The sequence below is a fragment of the Ornithorhynchus anatinus genome, chromosome 3 (assembly GCF_004115215.2).
Source record: "Ornithorhynchus anatinus isolate Pmale09 chromosome 3, mOrnAna1.pri.v4, whole genome shotgun sequence".
In the NCBI taxonomy this organism is placed as follows: Eukaryota; Metazoa; Chordata; class Mammalia; order Monotremata; family Ornithorhynchidae; genus Ornithorhynchus; species Ornithorhynchus anatinus.
In genome coordinates, this window is record NC_041730.1 from 121,466,164 (window position 1) to 121,489,562 (window position 23,399).

At 47.1% G+C, this 23,399-nt stretch overlaps 1 protein-coding gene across 1 annotated transcript in view; it reads left to right on the forward strand.

The window, feature by feature from the left end:
* Positions 1–7,668: 7,668 nt before the first annotated feature.
* HELLS (helicase, lymphoid specific) overlaps positions 7,669–23,399 on the forward strand; it is a 46,851-nt gene continuing 31,120 nt past the window's right edge. Inside the window, exons 1-2 of the mRNA XM_029061593.2 lie at positions 7,669–7,767; positions 14,020–14,138. Coding sequence (XP_028917426.1) covers positions 7,737–7,767; positions 14,020–14,138 — 150 coding nt within the window. The 5' untranslated portion in view covers positions 7,669–7,736. The remainder of the gene's footprint in view (positions 7,768–14,019; positions 14,139–23,399) is intronic.

Genomic DNA, 23,399 nt, shown 5'->3' on the forward strand with positions numbered 1-23,399 from the left:
GCGGAGATCGATAGGCAACCACTGGAGTTGTTTAAGAAGGGGAGTGACATGCCCAGATCGTTTCTGCAGGAAGATAAGCCGGGCAGCGGAGTGAAGAATAGACCGGAGCGGGGCGAGAGAGGAGGAAGGGAGGTCAGAGAGAAGGCTGACACAGTAGTCTAGCCGGGATATAACGAGAGCCCGTAACAGTAATGTAGCCGTTTGGGTGGAGAGGAAAGGGTGGATCTTGGCGATATTGTAGAGGTGAAACCGGCAGGTCTTGGTAATGGATAGGATGTGTGGGGTGAACGAGAGGGACGAGTCAAGGATGACACCGAGATCGCGGGCCCGAGAGACGGGAAGGATGGTCGTGCCATCCATGGTGATAGAGAAGTCTGGGAGAGGACCGGGTTTGGGAGGGAAGATGAGGAGCTCAGTCTCGCTCACGTTGAGTTTTAGGTGGCGGGCCGACATCCAGGCGGAGACGTCCCGGAGGCGGGAGGGGATGCGAGCCCGAAGGGAGGGGGAGAGGACAGGGGCGGAGATGTAGATCTGCGTGTCATCTGCGTAGAGATGGTAGTCAAAGCCGTGAGAGCGAATGAGTTCACCGAGGGAGTGAGTGTAAATGGAGAACAGAAGAGGGCCGAGAACTGACCCTTGAGGAACTCCAACAGTTAAAGGATGCAAGAGAGAGAGACAATCCCTACCCAACAGTGGGCTCACAGTCTAGAAGGGGGAGACAGACAACAAAACCAAACAAGAAGACAGGCATCAATAGCATCAAAATAGGTAAATGCAATTATAGATCTATACACATCATTAATAAAATAAATAGAATAATAAATATGTACAAATATACACAAGTGCTGTGGGGCAGGGAGGGGAGGAGGAGCAGATGGAAAGAGGGGCTCAGTCTGGGAAGGCCTCCTGGAGGAGGTGAGCTCTCAGTAGGGTTTTGAAAGGGGGGAAGAGATTAGTTTGGCGGAGGTGGGGAGGGAGGGCATTCCAGGTAAGTGGTAGGACGTGGGCCAGGGGTCGACGGGGGGACAGGTGAGAACGAGGTACCGTGAGGAGGTTAGCGGCAGAGGAGCGGAGTGTGTGGGCTGGGTTGTAGAAGGAGAGGAGGGAGGTGAGGTAGGAGGGGGCAAGGGGATGGACAGTTTTGAAGCCAAGAGCGAGGAGTTTTTGCTTCATGGAAAGGTTGATAGGCAACCACCACTGGCAATTTTTGAGGAGGGGAGTGACATGCCCAGAGCGTTTCTGTAGAAAGATAATCTGGGCAGAGGAGCGAAGTATAGACTGAAGCGGGAGAGGCAGGAGGTTGGGAGATCAGAGAGGAGGCTGATGCAGTAATTCAGTCGGGATATGAAGGGAGATTGTACCAACAAGGTAGCGGTTTGGTTGGAGAGGAAAGGGCAGATTTTGGTGATATGAAGCCAACTATGTTGTATCATCCTTGATTCCTTCAATTCTTACATTAGATTTCACTACCAGGTCCCGTTGACTCATAACCTGGGCCGCAGCCTTCTTCTCCACCCAAACAGTTACCGCCCGGAATAAACTCTGGTCATGCCGTGGCTAGACTATTATATCCTCTTCGTTCGTCTTCTTCCCTCCAGCTTTTCCCTTCTCCTACAAGCTGCTGCTCAGATCATCTTTAAAGTGTTGTTCCACTCCTCAAAACCCTCCTCTGGCTTCCTGGTTCCCTCTGCATCAAACGTAAACGCCTCACAATTGTCTTCAAGGGTCTCCACCAACCGATCCTACCTTGTCTCTCTGCGTTCTTCATCCTTGATTCCCCAATTCTTTGTTTCTTCCCAGCTCAACCCCAGCACCGCTAATTGTCTGACCTGGAATGTCCTCCCTCCTCACATCCGCCAAACTTACTCTCTTTCCGTCTTCAAAGCCCTACTAAGAGCTCGCCTCCTCCAGGAGGCCTTCCCAGATTGAGCCCTCCCTTTCCCTCTGCTCCTCCTCCCCCGTCTCCCCCGTCTCCCGTCCTCTGCTCTTCCCCCTTCCCCTCCCCTCAGCACTGGGCATATTTGTATATATTATTTATTACTCTATTTTGTTAATGATGCGTATATATCTCCATGATTCTATTTATCTTGATGTCTGCACTAGTCTGCTTGTTTTGTTTTGTTCTGTTTCGTTTCGCTGTCTGCCTCCCCCGTTTAGACTGTGAGCCCGTCACTGGGCAGGATGGTCTCTATCTGTTGCCGAATTGTACATTCCAAGAGCTACAGTGTTCTGCACATAGTAGGCGCTCAATAAATACTATTGAATGAATGAATTGTCTGCTGTGTGAACTTGTGCCTCAGTTACCTCAACTGTAAAATGGGGACTGATAAATACTGTGAGCCCTATGTGGGACAGGGACCGTGTCCAACCCCATTATCTTGTATCTACCCCAGTGCTTAGTAGAGTGTCTGACACATAGTAAGCACTTAACAAATAGAGAAGCAGCGTGGCTTAGTGGAAAGAGCCCGGGCTTGGGAGTCAGAGGCCACGGGTTCTAATTCCGGCTCTGCCACTTGTCTGCTGTGTGACCTTGAGCAAGTCACTTAAGTTCTCTTTGCCTCAGCTACCTCATCTGTAAAAATGGGGATTTAAAAATGTGAGCCCCAAGTGGGACAATCTGATTACCCTGTATCTCCCCCAGCCTTCTCTCTGATCTCCCTTCCTCCTCTCTCGCCCCGCTCCGGTCTATTCTTCACTCTGCTGCCCGGCTCATCTTCCCGCAGAAACGATCTGGGCCTGTCACTCCCCTTCTCAAACACCTCCAGTGGTTGCCTATCGACCTCCGCTCCAAACAAAAACTCCTCACTCTAGGCTTCGAGGCTCTACATCACCTCGCCTCTTCCTACCTCTCCTCCCTTCTCTCTTTCCACCGCCCACTCCGCATGCTCCGCTCCTCCGCCGCCCACCTCCTCACCGTCCCTCGGTCTCGCCTGTCCCGCCTTCGACCCCTGGCCCACATCCTCCCGCGGTCCCGGAACGCCCTCCCTCCTCACCTCCGCCAAACCGATTCTCTTCCCCTCTTCAAAACCCTACTTAAAACTCACCTCCTCCAAGAGGCCTTCCCAGACTGATCTCCCCTTCTCCCTCTACCGCCCCCCTTCACCTCTCTGCAGCTTAACCCTCTTTCCCCCCATCTCCCTCTGCTCCTCCCCCTCTCCCTTCCCATCCCCTCGGCACCGTACTTGGCTGCTCGACTGTATATATTTTCATCACCCTATTTATTTTGTTAATGAAATGTACATCGCCTCGATTCTATTTAGTTGCCATTGTTTTTACGAGAGGTTCTTCCCCCCGACTCTATTTACTGCCATCGTTCTCGTCTGTCCGTCTCCCCCGATCAGACCGTAAGCCCGTCAAACGGCAGGGACCGTCTCTATCTGTTGCCGACTTGTTCATTCCAAGCGCTTAGTACAGTGCTCTGCACATAGTAAGCGCTCAATAAATACTATTGAATGAATGAATGAATGAATTCTCTGGGCCTCAGTGACCTCGTCTGTAAAATGGGGATGAGACTATGAGCCTCAAGTAGGATAACCTGATCACCTTGTATCCTCTCCCAGCGCTTAGAACAGTGCTTTGGACATAGTAATGGCTTACCAGAAACCATCATTATTATTATTATTCATTCATTCAATAGTATTTATTGAGCGCTTACTATGCGCAGAGCTATACTTGTACTATGTACAATTCGGCAACAGATAGAGACAATCCCTGCCCAGTGACGGCCTCACAGTCTAATCGGGGGAGACGACGGACAAAAACAAGGCAACATAATCGCGATAAATAGAATCAAGGGGATGGACACCTCATTAACAAAATAAATAGGAGAATAAAAGTCTATACAAATGAGCACAGCGCTGAGGGGAGGGGAAGGGAGAGGGGGAGGAGCAGAGGGAAAGGGGGCTTAGCTGAGGGGAGGGGAAGGGGGGAAGGGAGAGGGAGCAGAGGAAGCAGAGGGAAAAGGGGAAGCTCAGTGTGGGAAGGCCTCTTGGAGGAGGTGAGCTCTCAGTAGGGCTTTGAAGAGGGGAAGAGAGTGAGTTTGGCAGAGGTGAGGAGGGAGGCCATTCCAGGACCGCGGGAGGACGTGGCCCGGGGGTCGACGGCGGGATAGGCGAGAACGGGGGACGGTGAGGAGGTGGGCGTACGGAGTGGGCAATGGAAAGAGAGAAGAGAGGAGAGGTAGGAGGGGGCAAGGGGATGGACAGCCTTGAAGCCTAGAGTGAGAAGTTTTTGTTTAGTGCGGAAGTTGATAGGTGATAGTTGAGGAGGTGGGCGGCGGAGGATCGGAGCGTGCGGGGTGGGCCGTGGAAAGAGAGAAGGGAGGAGAGGTAGGAGGGGGCGAGATGATGGACAGCCTCGAAGCCCAGAGAGAGGAGTTTTTGTTTCGCGCGGAGGTACTGTAAAGATATTGTAAAACATCACTCCTTAGACTGTGAGCCCGTTATTGGGCAGGGATTGTCTCTATCTGCTGCCCAGTGGTCCAGCGCTTAGTAATAATGACCACGTCGGTATCTGTTAAGCGCTTACTAGGAGCCGAGCGCTGTTCTAAGCGCTGGGGTAGTACAGTGCTTGGCACATGATGATGATGATGATAATTGTAAGAGAAGCAGAGTGGCTCTGTGGAAAGAGCCCGGGCTTGGGAGTCAGGGGTCGTGGGTTCGACTCCCGGCTCAGCCACTCGTCAGCTGTGTGACTGTGGGCAAGTCACTTCACTTCTCTGGGCCTCAGTGACCTCATCTGGAAAGTGGGGATGAAGATTGTGAGCCTCACGTGGGACAAACTGATGACCCCGTATCTCCCCCAGGGCTTAGAACAGTGCACTGCACATAGTAAGCACTTAATAATAATGTTGGTATTTGTTAAGCGCTTACTATGTGCAGAGCACTGTTCTAAGCGCTGGGGGGGATACAAGGTATTCAGGTTGTCCCATGTAGGGCTCACAGTTTTAATTCAGTGTAAAGAGACCGGGATCGAGGGTCAGAGGTCATAGATTCAAATCCCGGCTCCACCACTTGTCAGCTGTGTGACTTTGGGCAAGTCACTTCACTTGTCTGAGCCTCAGTTACCTCATCTGTCAAATGGGGCTGAAGACTGTGAGCCCCACGTGGGACAACCTGATGACCCTGTATCTCCCCCAGCGCTTAGAACAGTGCTTTGCACATGGTAAGCGCTTAACAAATGCCATCATTATTATTAGTAGTAGCATTAATCAGCGTGGCTCAGTGGAAAGACCCAGACTTGGGAGTCAGAGGTCATGGGTTCGAATCCTGACTCTGCCACGTGTCAGCTGTGTGACTGTGGGCAAGTCACTTCACTTCCTCTGTGCCTCAATTACCTCATCTGTAAAATGGGGATTAATTGTGAACTTCATGTGGGACAACCTGATGACCTTGTATCTACCCCAGCACTTAGAACAGTGGTCTGCACATAGTAAGTGCTTCACAAATACCAACATTATTATTAATCCCCATTTTACAGATGAGGTAACTGAGGCACAAAGAAGTTAAGTGACTTGAGGCACAGAGAAGTGAAGTGACTTGCCCAAAGTCACCCAGCTGACAAGCGACGGAGCCGGGATTAGAACCCATGACCCCTGACTCCCAAGCCCGGCCTCTTTCCACCGAGCCACGCTGCTTTTCTAGTAAGTGCCCAATAAATGCGACTGAGTGAGTCCAACAAAGAGGGACGGGCCCTCAGGCCAGAGCTGAGGAGGAGAAGGCATTGAGGCAGCGTGGCACAGTGGAAAGAGCCCGGGTTTAGGAGTCAGAGGTCATGGGTTCTAATCCCGGCTCCACCACCTGTCAGCTGTGTGACTTGGGGCACGTCACTTAACTTCTCGATGCCTCAGTGACCTCATCTGGAAAATAGGGATGAACACTGTGAGCCTCACGTGGGACAACCTTATTACCCTGTATCTACCCCAGCACTCAGAACAGTGCTCTGCACATAGTAAGCGCTTAACAAATACCATCAATATTATTATTAATCCCCATTTTACAGATGAGATAACTGAGGCACAGAGAAGAGGGATGGGCCCTCAGACCACAGCCGAGGAGGAGAAGAAATTGAGGCATCGTGGCTCAGTGGAAAGAGCTCGGGCTTAGAAGCCAGAGGTCATGGGTTCTAGTCCCGCCTCCACCACCTGTCAGCTGGGTGACTTGGGGCAAGTCACTTCACTTCTTGGCGCCTCAGTTCCCTCATCTGTAAAATGGGGATTAAGACTGTGAGCCTCACATGGGACAACCTGATTACCCTGTATCTACCCCAGCGCTTAAAACAATGTAAGTGCTTAGAACATAGTAAGTGCTTAACAAATATCAACATTATTATTATTATTGGGAAGCAGCATGGCTCGGTGGAAAGAGCCCGGGCTTGGGAGTCAGAGGTATGGGTTCGAATCCCGACTCTGCCACCTGTCAGCTGTGTGACTCTGGGCAAATCACTTCATTTCTCTGTGCCTCAGTGATCTCATCTGTAAAATGGGGATGAAGACTGTGAGCCTCTCGTGGGCCAACCTGATGACCCTGTATCTTTCCCAGCGCTTAGAAGAGTGCTCTGCACCTAGTAAGTGCTTAACAAATACCAACATTATTAGTAGTAGAGAAGCAGTGTGGCTCAGTGGAAAGATCCCGGGCTTAGGAGTCAGAGGTCATGGGTTCCAGTCCCGACTCTGCCCCTTGTCAGCTGTGTGACTGTGGGTGAGTCACTTCACTTCTCTGGGCCTCAGTTCCCTCATCTGTCAAATGGGGAGGAAGACTGTGAGCCTCACGTGGGCCAACCTGATGACCCCGTATCTCCCCAGCGCTTAGAACAGTCCTCTGCACCCAGTAAGCGCTTAACAAATACCAACATTATTATTATTAAAATGGGGATGAAGACTGTGAGCCTCACGTGGGCCAACCTGATGACCCTGTATCTCCCCAGTGCTTAGAACAGTCCTCTGCACCTAGTAAGCGCTTAACAAATACCAACATTATTATTATTAAAATGGGGAGGAAGACTGTGAGCCTCATGTGGGCCAACCTGATGACCCTGTATCTCCCCAGTGCTTAGAACAGTGCTCTGCACCTAGTAAGCGCTTAACAAATACCAAGATGATTATTATTAAAATGGGGAGGAAGACTGTGAGCCTCACGTGGGCCAACCTGATGACCCTGTAAATCTACCCCAGTGCTTAGAACAGTCCTCTGCACCTAGTAAGCGCTTAACAAATACCAACATGATTATTATTAAAATGGGGAGGAAGACTGTGAGCCTCACGTGGGCCAACCTGATGACCCCGTATCTCCCCAGTGCTTAGAACAGTCCTCTGCACCTAGTAAGCGCTTAACAAATACCAACATGATTTTTATTAAAATGGGAAGACTGTGAGCCTCATGTGGGCCAAGCTGATGACCCTGTAAATCTACCCCAGTGCTTAGAACAGTCCTCTGCACCTAGTAAGCGCTTATCAAATACCAATATTATTATTAGTAGTATTAATCTCCAATTTGACAGATGAGGTCACTGAGGTACAGAGAAGGGGGCCAAAGGAATTATCGCGAGATGAGGTGGAGGGTTGAGTGCCCCCCCCCCCCCCTCCGGCGAAGGCGGCGCGCGCGGTTTCCCCGAGCGAGGCTGGCGGGCAGCGGGGCTCTCGCGAGATTTGGGGCGGGGGGAGGGGGGAAGAATTTGGCGCGCTCTTTGGGAGGCGCTGGGTTGAGCGGGCCCGGCCCGCCCGGACCTTCGCCTCAGCAATGCCGGACCAGCGCCGCCGGGACAGCCACGGTGAGAGCCCGCCGTCCCCGGGAGGGGGGAGGGGGACAGTCCGGGACGGGGGGGGGGGGACACGACACCCCGGGGGGGGGACCAGGGGGACCGACGGGGACCGCCCACCGGCCACCACCCAGGGGCCTCAGGAGGGGGACATTCATTCATCCATCCATCCATTCATTCATTCATTCTCCATTGCTAGCTCTCAGTCCAGTGCGCTGCGCATGAGGACCTTCATTCATTGTCCATGGCCAGCGCTCGGGCCAGTGCTCTGCACAGAGTTAGAGCTCAGCAGAGACTGTTGGATGATTTCAATCAGAAAGGGGCTTGTGGACATTCATTCATTCATTGTCCATGGCCAGTGCTCGGCCAGTGCTCTGCACAGAGTTAAAGCTCAGCAGATACTGTTGGAAGATTTCAGGGAAGGGGCTTGAGGACATTCATTCATTGTCCATTGCAAGGTCTTAGTCCAGTGCTTTGCACATGGGGAGGATAGTCATTCATTGTCCATTGCCAGTGTTCTGCACAGAGTTAGAGCTCAGCAGAGACTGTTGGATGATTTCATTCAGGGAAGGGGCTTGAGGACATTCATTCATTATGCATTGCAAGGTCTTAGTCCAGTGCTTTGCACATGGGGAGGACAGTCATTCATTGTCCATTGCCAATGCTCTGCACAGAGTTAGAGCTCAGCAGAGACTGTTGGATGATTTCAATCAGAAAGGGGCTTGTGGACATTCATTCATTCATTGTCCATGGCCAGCACTCGGGCCAGTGCTGTGCATAGAGTTAGAGCTCAGCAGAGACTGTTGGATGATTTCATTCAGGGAAGGGGCTTGAGGACATTCATTCATTGTCCATGGCCAGCACTCGGGCCAGTGCTGTGCACAGAGTTAGAGCTCAGCAGAGACTGTTGGATGATTTCATTCAGGGAAGGGGCTTGAGGACATTCATTCATTGTCCATTGCAAGGTCTTAGTCCAGTGCTTTGCACATGGGGAGGACAGTCATTCATTGTCCATTGCCAATGCTCTGCACAGAGTTAGAGCTCAGCAGAGACTGTTGGATGATTTCAATCAGAAAGGGGCTTGTGGACATTCATTCATTCATTGTCCATGGCCAGTGCTCGGCCAATGCTCTGCACAGAGTTAAAGCTCAGCAGATACTGTTGGAAGATTTCAGGGAAGGGGCTTGAGGACATTCATTCATTGTCCATTGCAAGGTCTTAGTCCAGTGCTTTGCACATGGGGAGGACAGTCATTCATTGTCCATTGCCAGTGTTCTGCACAGAGTTAGAGCTCAGCAGAGACTGTTGGATGATTTCATTCAGGGAAGGGGCTTGAGGACATTCATTCATTATGCATTGCAAGGTCTTAGTCCAGTGCTTTGCACATGGGGAGGACAGTCATTCATTGTCCATTGCCAATGCTCTGCACAGAGTTAGAGCTCAGCAGAGACTGTTGGATGATTTCAATCAGAAAGGGGCTTGTGGACATTCATTCATTCATTGTCCATGGCCAGTGCTCGGCCAATGCTCTGCACAGAGTTAAAGCTCAGCAGATACTGTTGGAAGATTTCAGGGAAGGGGCTTGAGGACATTCATTCATTGTCCATTGCAAGGTCTTAGTCCAGTGCTTTGCACATGGGGAGGACAGTCATTCATTGTCCATTGCCAGTGTTCTGCACAGAGTTAGAGCTCAGCAGAGACTGTTGGATGATTTCATTCAGGGAAGGGGCTTGAGGACATTCATTCATTATGCATTGCAAGGTCTTAGTCCAGTGCTTTGCACATGGGGAGGACAGTCATTCATTGTCCATTGCCAATGCTCTGCACAGAGTTAGAGCTCAGCAGAGACTGTTGGATGATTTCATTCAGGGAAGGGGCTTGAGGACATTCATTCATTGTCCATTGCAAGGTCTTAGTCCAGTGCTTTGCACATGGGGAGGACAGTCATTCATTGTCCATTGCCAGTGTTCTGCACAGAGTTAGAGTTCAGCAGATACTGTTGGATGAATTCATTCAGGGAAGGGGCTTGTGGAGGACATTCATTCATTCATTGTCCATTGCGAGCGCTCGGGCCAGTGCTCTGCACAGAGTTAGAGCTCAGCAGATACCGTTGGATGAATTCATTCAGAAAGGGGCTTGTGGACATTCATTCATTGATTGTCCATTGCGAGCGCTCGGGCCAGTGCTGTGCACAGAGTTAGAGCTCAGCAGAGACTGTTGGATGAATTCATTCAGAGAAGGGGCTTGTGGACATTCATTCATTCATTGTCCATGGCCAGCGCTTTGGCCAGTGCTGTGCACAGAGTTAGAGCTCAGTAGATATTGTTGGATGATTTCATTCAGGGAAGGGGCTTGTGGACATTCATTCATTCATTGTCCATTGCAAGCGGTCAGTCCAGTGCTCTGCACAGAGTTAGAGCTCAATAGATACTGTTGAATGAATTCATTCAGGAAGGGGGCTTGAGGAGGACATTCATTCATTCATTATCCATTGCAAGCGCTCGGGCCAGTGCTCTGCACAGTGGTAGAGCTCAATAGATACTGTTGGATGAATTCATTCAGGCAAGGGGCTTGTGGACATTCATTCATTCATTGTCCATTGCGAGCGCTCGGGCCAGTGCTGTGCACAGAGTTGGAGCTCAGTAGATACTGTTAGATGATTTCATTCAGAGAAGGGGCTTGTGGACATTCATTCATTGTGCATTGCAAGCTCTTAGTCCAGTGCTTTGCACAAGCAGAGGACGTTCATTCATTGTCCATTGCGAGCGCTCGGTCCAGTGCTGTGCACAGAGTTAGAGCTCAGTAGATACTGTCGGATGAATTCATTCAGGGAAGGGGCTTGTGGACATTCATTCATTCATTGTGCATTGCAAGCTCTTAGTCCAGTGCTTTGCACAAGCAGAGGACGTTCATTCATTGTCCATTACGAGCGCTCAATCCAGTGTTTTGCACATGCAGAAGACATTCATTCATTGTCCATTGCGAGCGCTCAGTCCAGTGTTTTGCACATGCAGAGGACATTTATTCATTCATTGTCCATTGCGAGCGCTCAGTCCAGTGTTTTGCACATGCAGGGGACATTTATTCATTCATTGTCCATTGCAAGCGCTCGGTCCAGTACTGTGCACAGAGTTAAAGCTCAGTAGATACTGTTGGATGAATTCATTCAGAGAAGGGGCTTGAGGACATTCATTCATTGTCCAATGCAAGCTCTCGGTCCAGTGCTCTGCACAGCGTTAGAGCTCAGTAGATACTGTTGAATGAATTCATTCAGGGAAAGGGCTTGAGGAAGACATTCATTCATTCATTCATTGTCCATTGCAAGCTCTTAGTCCAGTGCTTTGCACATGCAGAGGACATTCATTCATTGTCCATTGCGAGCGCTCGGGCCAGTGCTCTGCACAGAGTTAGAGCTCAGTAGATACTGTTGGATGAATTCATTCAGGGAAGGGGCTTGTGGACATTCATTCATTTATTGTCCATTGCAAGCTCTTAGTCCAGTGCTCTGCACATGCAGAGGACATTCATTCATTGTCCATTGCCAGCGCTCGGTCCAGTGCCCTGCACAGAGTTAGAGCTCAATAGATACTGTTGAATGAATTCATACAGAGAAGGGGCTTGAGGAGGACATTCATTCATTCATTGTCCATTGTAAGCGCTCAGTCCAGTGCTCTGCACAGAGTCAGCGCTCAATAACTACTGTTGGATGAATTCATTCAGAGAAGGGGCTTGCGGAGAGCATTCATTTATTCATTGTCCATTCCAAGCGCTTAGTCCAGTCCTCTGCACCTGCGGAGGACATTCATTCATTGTCCATTCTAAGCGCTTAGTCCAGTGCTCTGCACAGGGTCAGCACTCAATAAATACTACTGAATGAAAGAATGAACGGACCAAAGGAGGTTTCCCATAGGTGGCGTTGCTTTGGGTGCATCTGGGTTGTGTGTGAGGATGGAGAGCAGAGGAAATATAATTTAAGGAGGAATATGGAGGAAATCCTTCATTCAATAGTATTTATTGAGCTCTGACTGTGCAGAGCACTGGACCGAACGCTTGAAATGGACAATTCGGGAACAGAGAGAGACCATCCCTGCCCCATGCCCCACGACGGGCTCACAGTCTAAACGGGGGAGACAGACAGCAAAAGAGGACAAAACAAAAACAAGACGACATCATCATGATAAATAGAATCAAGGGGATATACACCTCATCAACAAAATGGGTAATAAATAATATATACAAATGAGCACAGTGCTGAGGGGGAGGAGCAGAGGGAAAGGGAGGGCTCAGTGTGGGAAAAGCCTCCTGGAGGAGGTGAGCTCTCAGTTGGACTTTGAAGAGGGGAAGAGAGTTTGGTGGGGGCGAGGAGGGAGGGCATTCCAGGACAGCGGCAGGACGTGGCCCAGGGGTCGACGGTGGGACAGGTGTGAACGGGGGACGGTGAGGAGGTGGGCAGTGAGGAGGTGGGCGGCAGAGGAGCGGAGCGTGCGGGCTGGGCAGTAGAAAGAGAGAAGGAAGGTGAGGTAGGAGGGGGCAAGGGGATGGACAATTTTGAAGCCCAGAGTGAGAAGTTTTTGTTTCACGAGGCTGTGAGTGACAGGACCTGCCAAGCTGGCCACCCGCCCTTTTCCCACATCTTCCTCTGTGGCGAGGCTCTCAAGATCTCCCAGACAACTCCCGTGCCCTCATGCAAACTTTAAAAAAGAAAAAGAGTTGGGGAATTTAAAAAAGAAAAAGAGCTGGAGTTCTTTTATCCTAGACTATCCCCGTTTTGTCCCCGTTTAGACCGTGAGCCCGTCATTGGGCAGGGTTGGTCTCTTTCTGTTGCCGAATTGTCCATTCCAAGCGCTTAGTATAGTGCTCTGCACAGAGTAAGCACTCAATAAATACGATTGAATGAATGAATCTTAGGCAGACTCCCTAAAGTTGCACCCTTCTTGCCCAAGAGCGCATGGAAAAGGCTTGGAGCCGAATTGTCCATTCCAAGCGCTTAGTATAGTGCTCTGCACAGAGTAAGCGCTCAATAAATACGATTGAATGAATGAATGAATCTTAGGCAGACTCCCTAAAGTTGCACCCTTGCCCAAGAGCGTATGGAAAAGGCTTGGAGCCGAATTGTCCATTCCAAGCGCTTAGTACAGTGCTCTGCACAGAGTACGTGCTCAATACATACTATTGAATGAATGAATGAATCTTAGGCAGACGCCCTTAAGTTGCACCCTTCTTGCCCAAGAGCGTGTGGAAAAGGCTTGGAGCCGAATTGTCCATTCCAAGCGCTTAGTACAGTGCTCTGCACATAGCACTCAGTAAATACTATTGAATGAATGAACCCTAATGTTCAAAAGGGGATGCCCTGGCAATGAACCGGCTCCCCTGGACGTCTTATTGACTTTTAGACTGAGCCTGTTGTCTGGCGGGAACAATAATAATAATAATGATGGCATTTGTTAAGCGCTTACTATGTGCCCAGTACTGTTCTAAGTGCTGGGGGAGATTCAAGGTCATCAGGTTGTCCTACATGGGGTTCACAGTCTTAATCCCCATTTTCCAGATGAGGGAACTGAGGCACAGAGAAGTGATTTGCCCAAAGTCACCCTGCAGACAAGTGGAGAAGCAGGATTAGAACCCACGACCTCCGACTCCCAAGCCCGTGCTCTTTCCACAAAGCCGCACCATCTGTTGCCGAATTGTACATTATAGGTGCTCAGTACAGTGCTCTGCCCACAGTAATCGCTCAATAAATATGCCCGAATGAATGAACCGACCTAAGGAAGTTTCCCAACAGGTGGGGTTGGGTTGCTTTGGGTGCATCTGGGTTGTGTGTGAGGATGTGGGGTGGAGGAAATATGATATAATCGAGTTGGAGGAAATCGTTCATTCATTAGTATTTATTGAGCACTTACTATGTGCAGAGCACTGTACTAGGCACTTGGAATGGACAGTTCGGCAACAGAGACAATCCCTGCCCAATGACGGGCTCACAGTCTAAAAATAATAATGATGGTATTTTAAACGCTTACTATGTGCCAAGCACAGTTCTAAGCGCTGGCAGGGGATGCAAGGCAATCAGGTTTTCCCACATGGGGCTCACCGTCTTAATCCCCATTTCACCGATGAGGGAGCTGAGGCTCTGAGAAGTAAAGTGACTTGCACAAAGTCACTCAGCTGACAAGTGGCAGAGCTGGGATTCGAACCCATGATCTCTGACTCCCAAGCCCGGGCTCTTTCCACTAAGCCATGCTACTTCACTGAAATGCTGTGTTGTAGGTGGAGCGGCAGAGATGGACGAGCAACCTGAAGCCTCAGTGATTACCCCGTCCATGCTGGAAGAGGAGGAGCAGCTCGAAGCAGCTGGACTCGAGAAAGAGCGAAAAATGCTGGAAAAGGTAATATTGAGGGCCGGCGTCTAGTTTGCTGCCTGTATCTTTGCCCTCTTTATGGAGGCAGAAGTGGCTGACAGGTGGATCCTGTGCTTTCAGTTTAGTTCTGCACCAAAATCCCCCTCCCACCCCTAGTTTTTCGGTAAAAATCGGCCATATTTCCGCCATTATTTAATATGATTTAAGCGTGCCTTTTCTAAATTTAGAAATATAACCTGTGGCATAAATTCTCCATCTCAGATGCAAAAGAAGTGCACGTCTTGAAGGATGCGTTATGTCAGTGTTTTGACGGTGGGGGTTTTTCCCTTATGATTTTCGTTTCTTTTTTGCATCTGCAGATTTCTCTTCGATATTGAGTCTTGGTTGAGAAGGGGAGGTGGAAAAAGTGGAACGTGAAGGGATATTGGGGCACCCAAAGGCTCTTTGAGTCGGGAATAAAATCGAATGTCGGACGCCCATTTACTTTTTTTCTGCTTCATTTGATCTGCTTTAAATTGTGTTCTAAATTGCAGGTTTCATGGTACTGCATTCTAAGTCAGAGAATAATTGTGCCTAATCTTCTACCTATAAGCAAACACCTTTAAAGTATTAATTTTTTTGTTTAGGGGAAGACTTGGGCAAAGAGGGATTAGGAATAAAAAGTCAAAGGTGGATGTAGCACTGGCTAAGAGGTGCACAGAATGAGGTTCCTAGATGATTGTGGTATTTGTTAAAGCACATACTGTGTTTCGAGCATGAGGGAGCAGCATGACCTAGTGGATAGAGCCACGGACCCAAAAGTCAGGAGGACCTGGGTTCTAACCCCCACTCCGCCACTTGTCTGCTGTGTGACCTTGAGCAAGTCACATAACATTTGTGGGCCTCGGTTACTGCATCTGTAAAATAGGGCTTTGACTGAGCCCCCATTTGGGAAAATGTCTGCCCAACCCGATTAGCTTGTATCTGGCACTATTTAAGCACTGGGGTCGATACAGTGCAAATGGATTGGACAGTTTCTTTCCCAGATGTGGTTTAGGCCATTTTACAAAGGTAACTGAAGCACAGAGAAGTTGTGACTCATCTAAGGTCCCTCGTCAAGCAAGTGGCAGAGTGGGATTAGAACACAGGTCTCCGATTCCCAGACTTGTGTTCTTTCCACTGAGCCTGGCAATCTTTCAGCTTTCAGCCACCGTGGAGAGTGGATTCAGGATTACCTTAATGTAGGGAGGTGTAACATTAGGGAAAGTAAATGTTGATAGCCACCAATTCACCCTGCATTTAAACTCCCCATTTCGGAGGGGGTCCTAAGATCAGTCCTAAGGTATCTTTCTCTCCAAAATCAAACAGCATTTTTATGGTATTTATAATGGTGGTATTTGTTAAGCGCTTACTATGTGCAAAGCACTGTTCTAAGCGCTGGGGGGATACAGGGTGATCAGATTGTTCATTCATTCATTCAATAGTATTTATTGAGCGCTTACTATGTGCAGAGCACTGTACTAAGCACTTGGAATGAACTAGTCGGCAACAGATAGAGACGGTCCCTGCCGTTTGACGGGCTTACGGTCTAATCGGGGGAGACGGACAGACGAGAACGATGGCGATAAATAGAGTCGAGGGGAAGAACATCTCGTAAAAACGATGGCAACTAAATAGAATCGAGGCGATGTACATTTCATTAACAAAAAAGGGTAATGAAAATATATACAGTTGAGCAGATGAGTACAGTGCTGAGGGGATGGGAAGGGAGAGGGGGAGGAGCAGAGGGAAATGGGGGTAAAAGAGGGTTAAGCTTCGGAGAGGTGAAGGGGGGGTGGTAGAGGGAGTAGAGGGAGAAGAGGAGCTCAGTCTGGGAAGGCCTCTTGGAGGAGGTGAGTTTTAAGTAGGGTTTTGAAGAGGGGAAGAGAATCAGTTTGGCGGAGGAGATTGTCCCACGTGGGGCTCACAGTTTTAATCCCCATTTTACAGATGAAGTATCTGAGGCATAGAGAAGTTGTGACTTGCCCAAAGTCACACAGCTAGCAAGCAGCAGAGCCGGGATTCGAACCCATGACCTCTGACTCCCAAGCCCAGGTTCTTTCCACTGAGCCAAGCTGCTTATACATGCCAGGCATTGTACTAAACGCCGGGGATAGATCCAAGCTAATCAGGTTGGACACAGTCCCCGTCCCACATGGGGCTCACAGTATTAATCCTTGATTTTACAGATGAGGTAACTCAGGCACAATGTGACACTTCTTGTTTTTAATGAATGTATTTAATCATAGGTTTTAATGAAGAGTTATAGTCCCATATTAAAAAGGTTGTTTTGCATCAAGTGGTATGGCTCATAGAAAGTTGGGGATGGTGCATAACAAGTAGTTGGGTAGTTCACTGGACCTAGACCTTGAGCCCATCGCTGGGTAGGAATTGTCTCTCTCAGTTGCCGAATTGTACTTGTCAAGTGCTTAGTACGGTGCTGTGCACACAGTAAGCGCTCAATAAATACGATTGAATGAATGAATGAATCATGTTGACCCAATACATATCAGGTGAAGACTTGAGTTACTTTAAGAACATCAAGAGTCCACATTCACTTCATGATGCCTGGTTATTTCCTTTCACTCACAAATCCTCAAGAAGGATCTAATACTTCAAGGTACTTATTTAATAAGTGGGCTAATCACAGGTTATGGAGTCAAACCGTTCTGCTGAATTTAGCTAGTCAGCTCCCAATCTGGGTAAGCTAGGGCACTTCTGTGGTGGATGGTGAGAAGAGAAAGTGGATGTTGATTGCTTCTTTTACCTTTATAACTCATTTCATAACAGTAAGGGATGTAGGTTATGGTAGAGTAACTTTGGCTTTGCCTTTGTGACAGAAAGTGAATGCTTAAAAGTGGTTTTGGTTTTGCCTCATGAGTAATATTGGGAGTTTAGCACTCACTGCAACTTGCAGAGTATAATTAAAAAAAACCCGCTTATTGGATGAACTGCTGTGTTCTTTCAAATTTGCCCTTTTTATTATTACCTCTGCTTGCAGGCACTTTTAAACGAGTGATTGGCTTGTTGACAGTCATTCATTCTAATGGAGAAGAGATCTGAGTTCATACTGGTAGTTCTTTGGACTAGAAATAGGAATGTGTGTGCACATGCAGGTAGGTATTTTCATATCAGATTATTAATTGACCCTGAAGGAAAGTATGACTCACAGTCAAGAATGTCTGTTATCCCAGCTAGTGGGGATTTGTAAGTGAGTCAGGCGTATTATACAGTATAAAGCCCTGAGGAAGTAAAGGTGGAGCAGGAAAGATCTGGATAACTTCAATGCTAATAAAGCCAAAGAGAGGGACAGGAGTTGTCTGCAGGTTGTCTGATTTAACCCTGAGAACCGAAGAAGGGGATTTTAGGGGATTTTAGTCAATCGGTCAGTATTTACTGAATGCCAATTGAGTGCAAAGCACTCTACTAAGGGCTTGGGAGATAAGTTTTCTCTCCTCAGGAGCATAAAATCTATTGGGGAGATACTGATTTTCAGATACAACGAAGAAGAGACTGGAGACTGTAAGCAGAGACTGGAGACTGTAAGCAGAGCCTGGAGACTGTAAGCGCCTTGTGGGCAGGAAACACATCTACCAACTGTTTGTATTTTACCATCCTGTCAGTATTTACTGAATGCCTGTTGAGTGCAAAGCACTCTACTAAGGGCTTGGGAGATAAGATTTCTCTCCTCAGGAGCATAAAATCTATTGGGGAGATATACTGATTTTCAGATACAAGGAAGAGACTGAAGACTGTAAGCGCCTTGTGGGCAGGAAACACATCTACCAACTGTTTGTATTTTACCATCCCAAGTGCTTAGTACAGTGCTCTGCACACAGTAAATGCTCAACAAATTACTTATAAATTATTCATATTAACGTGTGTTTCCCCCTCTACACTGTAAACTCATTATGGGCAGGAAGCTTGTCTGCTAATTCTGTCGTACTCTCCCAAGAACTTAGTACAGTGTTCTGCACATAGTAAGTGCTCCATAAATACCATTGATTAGAAAAATAGATATATAAATAAGCAAGTGCTTAGTAGAGTGTGCAAGTCACGTATTTCCAGAGTATGCAAATCATTTGTTTCTGAAGTGGTTGGTGAAGTAGTGTCTGTGATGCTGAGGTGATAGTTGGGAGGATGTGACTTGGGGACAGGAAAACTTGATTGGGGAAAGTCTCCTGTATTGGGTATGATTTCCTGGAGTCTCGAAGAATGCCTACAGCCAATTTAGTCGCAACTAGTAGTGGAAGATTAAAGCTTCAAAAATCAAGTCTCTTGATCTGGAACTCTAGATAATGTTTAGCAAATTAGATGGCTCCCTTCCCTCTCCCAGAACCTTTCCACTCCACTACATGGAGGCTATCGCCTTGGTTCCCAACCCTGTTGCTCCACGGTCACAAGGCCAGTTCCAGGCAGGTGTGGACCCAGAGACTGCTGCTGATGGAGTGGAGTGGGCCCTCTAGGTTGGACCAGCTTGGAATTGGAACCTGAACTCTCCTTTGTAGTTAGTTGCCTTCTTAGGGTATCCTGGAAACTGCCTTCAAACTCTGTTAACTTTTCCTCTCCCAATTCCCAGATCAAGGCTCGCGTTCATCTTGGTGTTAACCCCACCCATTTACGGGGCACCAACAAAATCCATGATTTCCTTCTATGTTTGTCACGATTCCTCTACAAAGTTCTCCAAACCTTGTCACTACATTCTTTAGATTGCCTCTATAAAACTGTTTAGGGGTTCAATAAAATGTGTGGTGGTGATGAGGATGACACAGTAGACTTGCTTTGAGAATACTCTAAGCTTCTAACACCACTCTCTTCCCCCAACTTGCCTGACTTTTCTGTTTCTTCTTAAAATTATAGACTTTTCTCTAAATCAAACAGTGGTATTTGAGTGCTTACGCTATGGGAACCCAGCTACAGTAACAAAGACTAGTATCTTTTGTAAGCTGCTGAACAGTTATTGCTTTTAATGTCTTCAGTCAATCAATGGTATTTATTGTTATCATTGTTTATTTTCATCATCAACATAAAGAACATGCAGTTTTAACTGAGAATGCTTAATGTATGAACCTATTGTTAATGAACAAGTTTTGAGGAAAGTTGTAGTGAACACTTGACCCTGAATAACTGAACTAAAGAAGTTCTAAAGAAATGCATTTCACCGTACTAATGCTACTTATTCAAAGTATACTTAAAGAAGTAGACTTCTTGTGTTAACTGAAAAATTAGCTTTCCAAAAGGTAGAGTCCAGTCCTTTGTCTTTATGCTCCTTTTGTCCCGAATGGTTGCCTTTCCTAGGATATTGAAATGCTGGCAGAGCATTTCAGCCCCTTTTAGTTATCTTCAATTGAAATGTAAGTCAGCGTGGAATGTCACCATTTGCAATCTCAAGGTTAGAAAGAGTTCTGTAAAATATATTTTATTATGCCTTCTCCCACTAAGATTTTCAGTTCCTTTATTGGGATCTGACTATTCATTCCAAGTCTTTCCTTGGGTGGTGTCAATCTAGGAGCAATCAAGGGGCTATTCTTTAGCAGCAGAATGGCAAGCTAAAACTGCATAGAGCCCAGCCCTGGAGGCTATTTTGAGGCAAGCCTGACCTGGAATCTTCCAGGGGAGCTGGGGGTTGCTTTAATTCAGGGGTGTCCATGATTTTTCATGGTTTTCCAGGGTTTTGGGGAGTGATTTAACTAGTTTGTATCGTCTTGACTCTGTTTTTGGGAGAGGTCCTCCGCCTCTTTAACTGTTGTGAGTTTTCTCCACCACAGAAACTGCTATTTTCACACCAAGACTGTCAGCTCAGCAGTGGCAGCCACACTGTGATGGGAAATCCTGGGGGCCCACTTTCAGTGTGTGGTTATTCAGCTCTTTATCACTGCTTGTACTTCCTCTACCCTGCCCTAACTGCCTCTAGATGTGTGGTCTTAAAAATGCAGTAGATTTTCTGGCAGTGGACTAGAACCGTATGTCTCCAAAACTCTTGAAACATACGTACAATGTCTTCCCTTCCCACTGCCTCTCACAACAAGCCTTCCTTCCCATGTAGCTGAGATTAGGTTTGTTCTGTGTGACACCTTCCGCTGCCTGGCTTCCAAGTCACGCTGGTGCCGACTGAAATCTCTGATCCACACACAATCTTATCGTTAATATTTACTGAGCATCTACTATATGTATAGCATTACACTAGGCAGTAGAAGACAGTTCCTGCCCATGAAAAGTCTAGATTCTAATGGAGTAGGCAGGCAGACAGATAAAATTCATATAAGTGGAAACGAAAAGGAAAACATAGATACAGCTGATAAAAATAATCAAAAATTAATAAATGGAATATGTAATGTGATATGCTTGTAAGTGCTAAATTCTTTTAAATGATCAAGGACCAGGATGAGGGAGAGAGATCAGGTTCCTGGAAATCATGCCTTCATTTCCAACAGGTGACCTCTCCCCATCTACATAGCTCCTCAAGGAGCCTTCTCTGATTAACCTCTCACCCATCCACTCTATTTCCCCTCTTTCCCGTGTCATCTGTTCATTTATGTTGTACCCCCTAAGCACACTGATATTCAACCCACCCCCACTAAACTTGTGAACATACCCTTATACTCTGTTATCATTATTAATGGTACAGAGCTCTGTACTAAGCATATGAGAGAGCACAAAACAACAAAGCTGCCCACAATGAGCTTACAGTCTAAAAGAGTTTACAGTCTAATTTATTCTACTGCCCATCTCCTTCACTAGATTGTACATTCTTCCAACCACTTAGTAAAATACCCTGAACACAGTGAGCTTTCCATTTAGTTTGATCGATTGATTAAAGTTTTTTTTCTACTTTAATTTGAACTGGACTAAGTATGGAAGAAATTTTGAAAAATTTCATAAGGTAAAGGAAAAGGTTATAAATGTTTTATTTATAAAATACAGACTTGATATGCCTAATTAGGCATAAAAAGTGTCTAAAATCAGTTGTGAATTTATTTAAATTATAAGTGTTGGATAAAGCCACTCAATTTGGATTGTCCCTTCCATGCAGAGGAACATATTTTCTGTACATAAAGACCCTATTAAGTATGGCATATACATTAATTACTCTGTGCCCAAGTCATGATCAACCTTTGGTAGATGATATCAACCCTTGGTAGATGATAATAATTGTGGCGTGTGTTACGCGCTTGCTATGTGCCTATTGCTATGTGCCTAAGCACTTGAGCGCTCAATAAATACGATTGAATGAGTGAATACTAAGCACTGGAGTAGATACGAGATAATCATAGTCCACATGGGACTCACAGTTTAATGGGGAGGGAGAACAGGTATTGAACCCCCATTTTGCATTTGAAGGGACTGAGACCCAGAGAAGTTAAGTGTCTTGCCAGAGTTCACACAGCAGACAAGTGGGAGATCCAGGATCAGAATCTCCTGGACTCTCATACCCATGCTCTTTCCACCAGGCTTTTATGTCTGACTCAATCCCTATTCCACATGGGGCTCACTGTCACCCTATTTTCCCTTTTATTCAACTCTTTTCCTGCATCAGGTAAAGGAGATAAGTTGAACATTTTTTGAAGTTGTTCTTAGAACTCTGCCATCTGGGAAGAGGGCTTTCCTTGAGCTTCTGTCTGCCTAAGTGGAAATAACTAGAGATTGTGCCCCAAGGGAATGTGCATCTAGTGGGTTTTCTGGCCCTGCTCCTTTTGGGACATCCATCAGTCAGTAGTATTTATTGAGCACTTAGTTTGTTCAGAACACTAGACTAAATGTTTGGTGGAGTAAAGCAGAGTTAGTTGAATGATCCCTCCCCTCAAGGAGTTTACAGCAGCATAGTGTAGTGGGTAGAGCACGGGCCTCGGAGTCAGGAGGTCCTGGGTTCTAATCCCGGCTCTGCCACTTGTCTGCTGTGTGACCTTGGGCAAGTCACTTCACTTCTCTTGGCCTCAGTTACCTCGTCTGTACTTGGGACAACTTAATTTGCTTGTATCCACCCCAGTACTTAGAAGAGTGCCTGGCACATAGAATGTGCTTAACCAATACCATTATTATTATTATCATTGTTATTATTACAGACTAATGGAGAGAGACACTAAAATTACAGGTAGGGGGAAGCGACAGAGTAAAAAGATGTATACAAAAATGTTACAGTCTTGTGATAGTACCCAAGTGTTTAGGTGGCAGTAAATTGTTCAAGTGACAGGGTGGGAAATAAGTAATAAAAATATTTGTGGTATTTGTTAGGTACTTAGTACGCACCAGAACTAAAGTAACCACGTGGGTGGGTATAAGATAATCAGACACAGTCCCTGTCCCACATGGGCTCCCAGTCTTAGAAGAAGGGAGAACAAGATGGGTATATCAATCCATCACTGGTATTGAACGCTTGCTTTGTGCAGAGAACTGTACTAAGAGCTTGGGAGAGAACAATACAGCAGCATTAACAGACACATTCCCTGCCCATAACGAGTTTACAGTCTACAGAGGATGTGAAAAATTAAAGGCGGAAGGCCTCCTGGTGATATGATTTCAGAAAAACCTTGAAAATGGGGAGAACAGTGGTCTGCCAGGTATCAGTGGGGAGGGAATTCCAGGCAGAAGGGAGATTGGCAGCAAAAGAGATGAAAAGGGGACTCATTAGGTGGGCTTGAGAGGCGTGAGATGTTGGAGCTGGCATGTTTTGGGAGAGGAGTGAGGATAAATAGAGGGGAGGGGGTTGATTGCTTTAAAGCCAATGGTAAGGAGTTTCTGTTTGAAGACAGGAAACTTCAATAAATCAACCATTCTTTGGGTGCTTACTGTGTTCAGAACACTGTATTATGCATGTACCTACTCTTGGGGTTTTGAGAAGTGAGGGAATGCAAAAAACAATGGTTTAGAACAATGATCTGCAGCAGAGTGAGAAATTGGAGAAGGCTGAAACTGAAGGCAGGAAGGGCAATGAGGTGGTTGGTGCAGCAGTCAAATTGAGATATAAGTGCTTGAACTAGCCTGGTGGCAGTTTGGAAAGGATAGATTCCGGAGCCGTTGCGAAGGAGGAACTGACAGGATTTGGTAAAAGATGGATTATGCAGATTGAAAGACAGGAGTGGGTGGTGGTGTAAAAAGTGGTGGGAACAGTTAGGTGGTATGGTATATGCACTGTTTTCTTCACATCAAGGAATGTATCACTAAATCCTTGGGTCATGGGACCAGAACTCTGTGCTGGTAAAGTATTCCTATGCATATTCTTAAATGTTGCTTTGATTGTTTTTCAAATAAGGCAGTCCCTCTTTGGCTGAA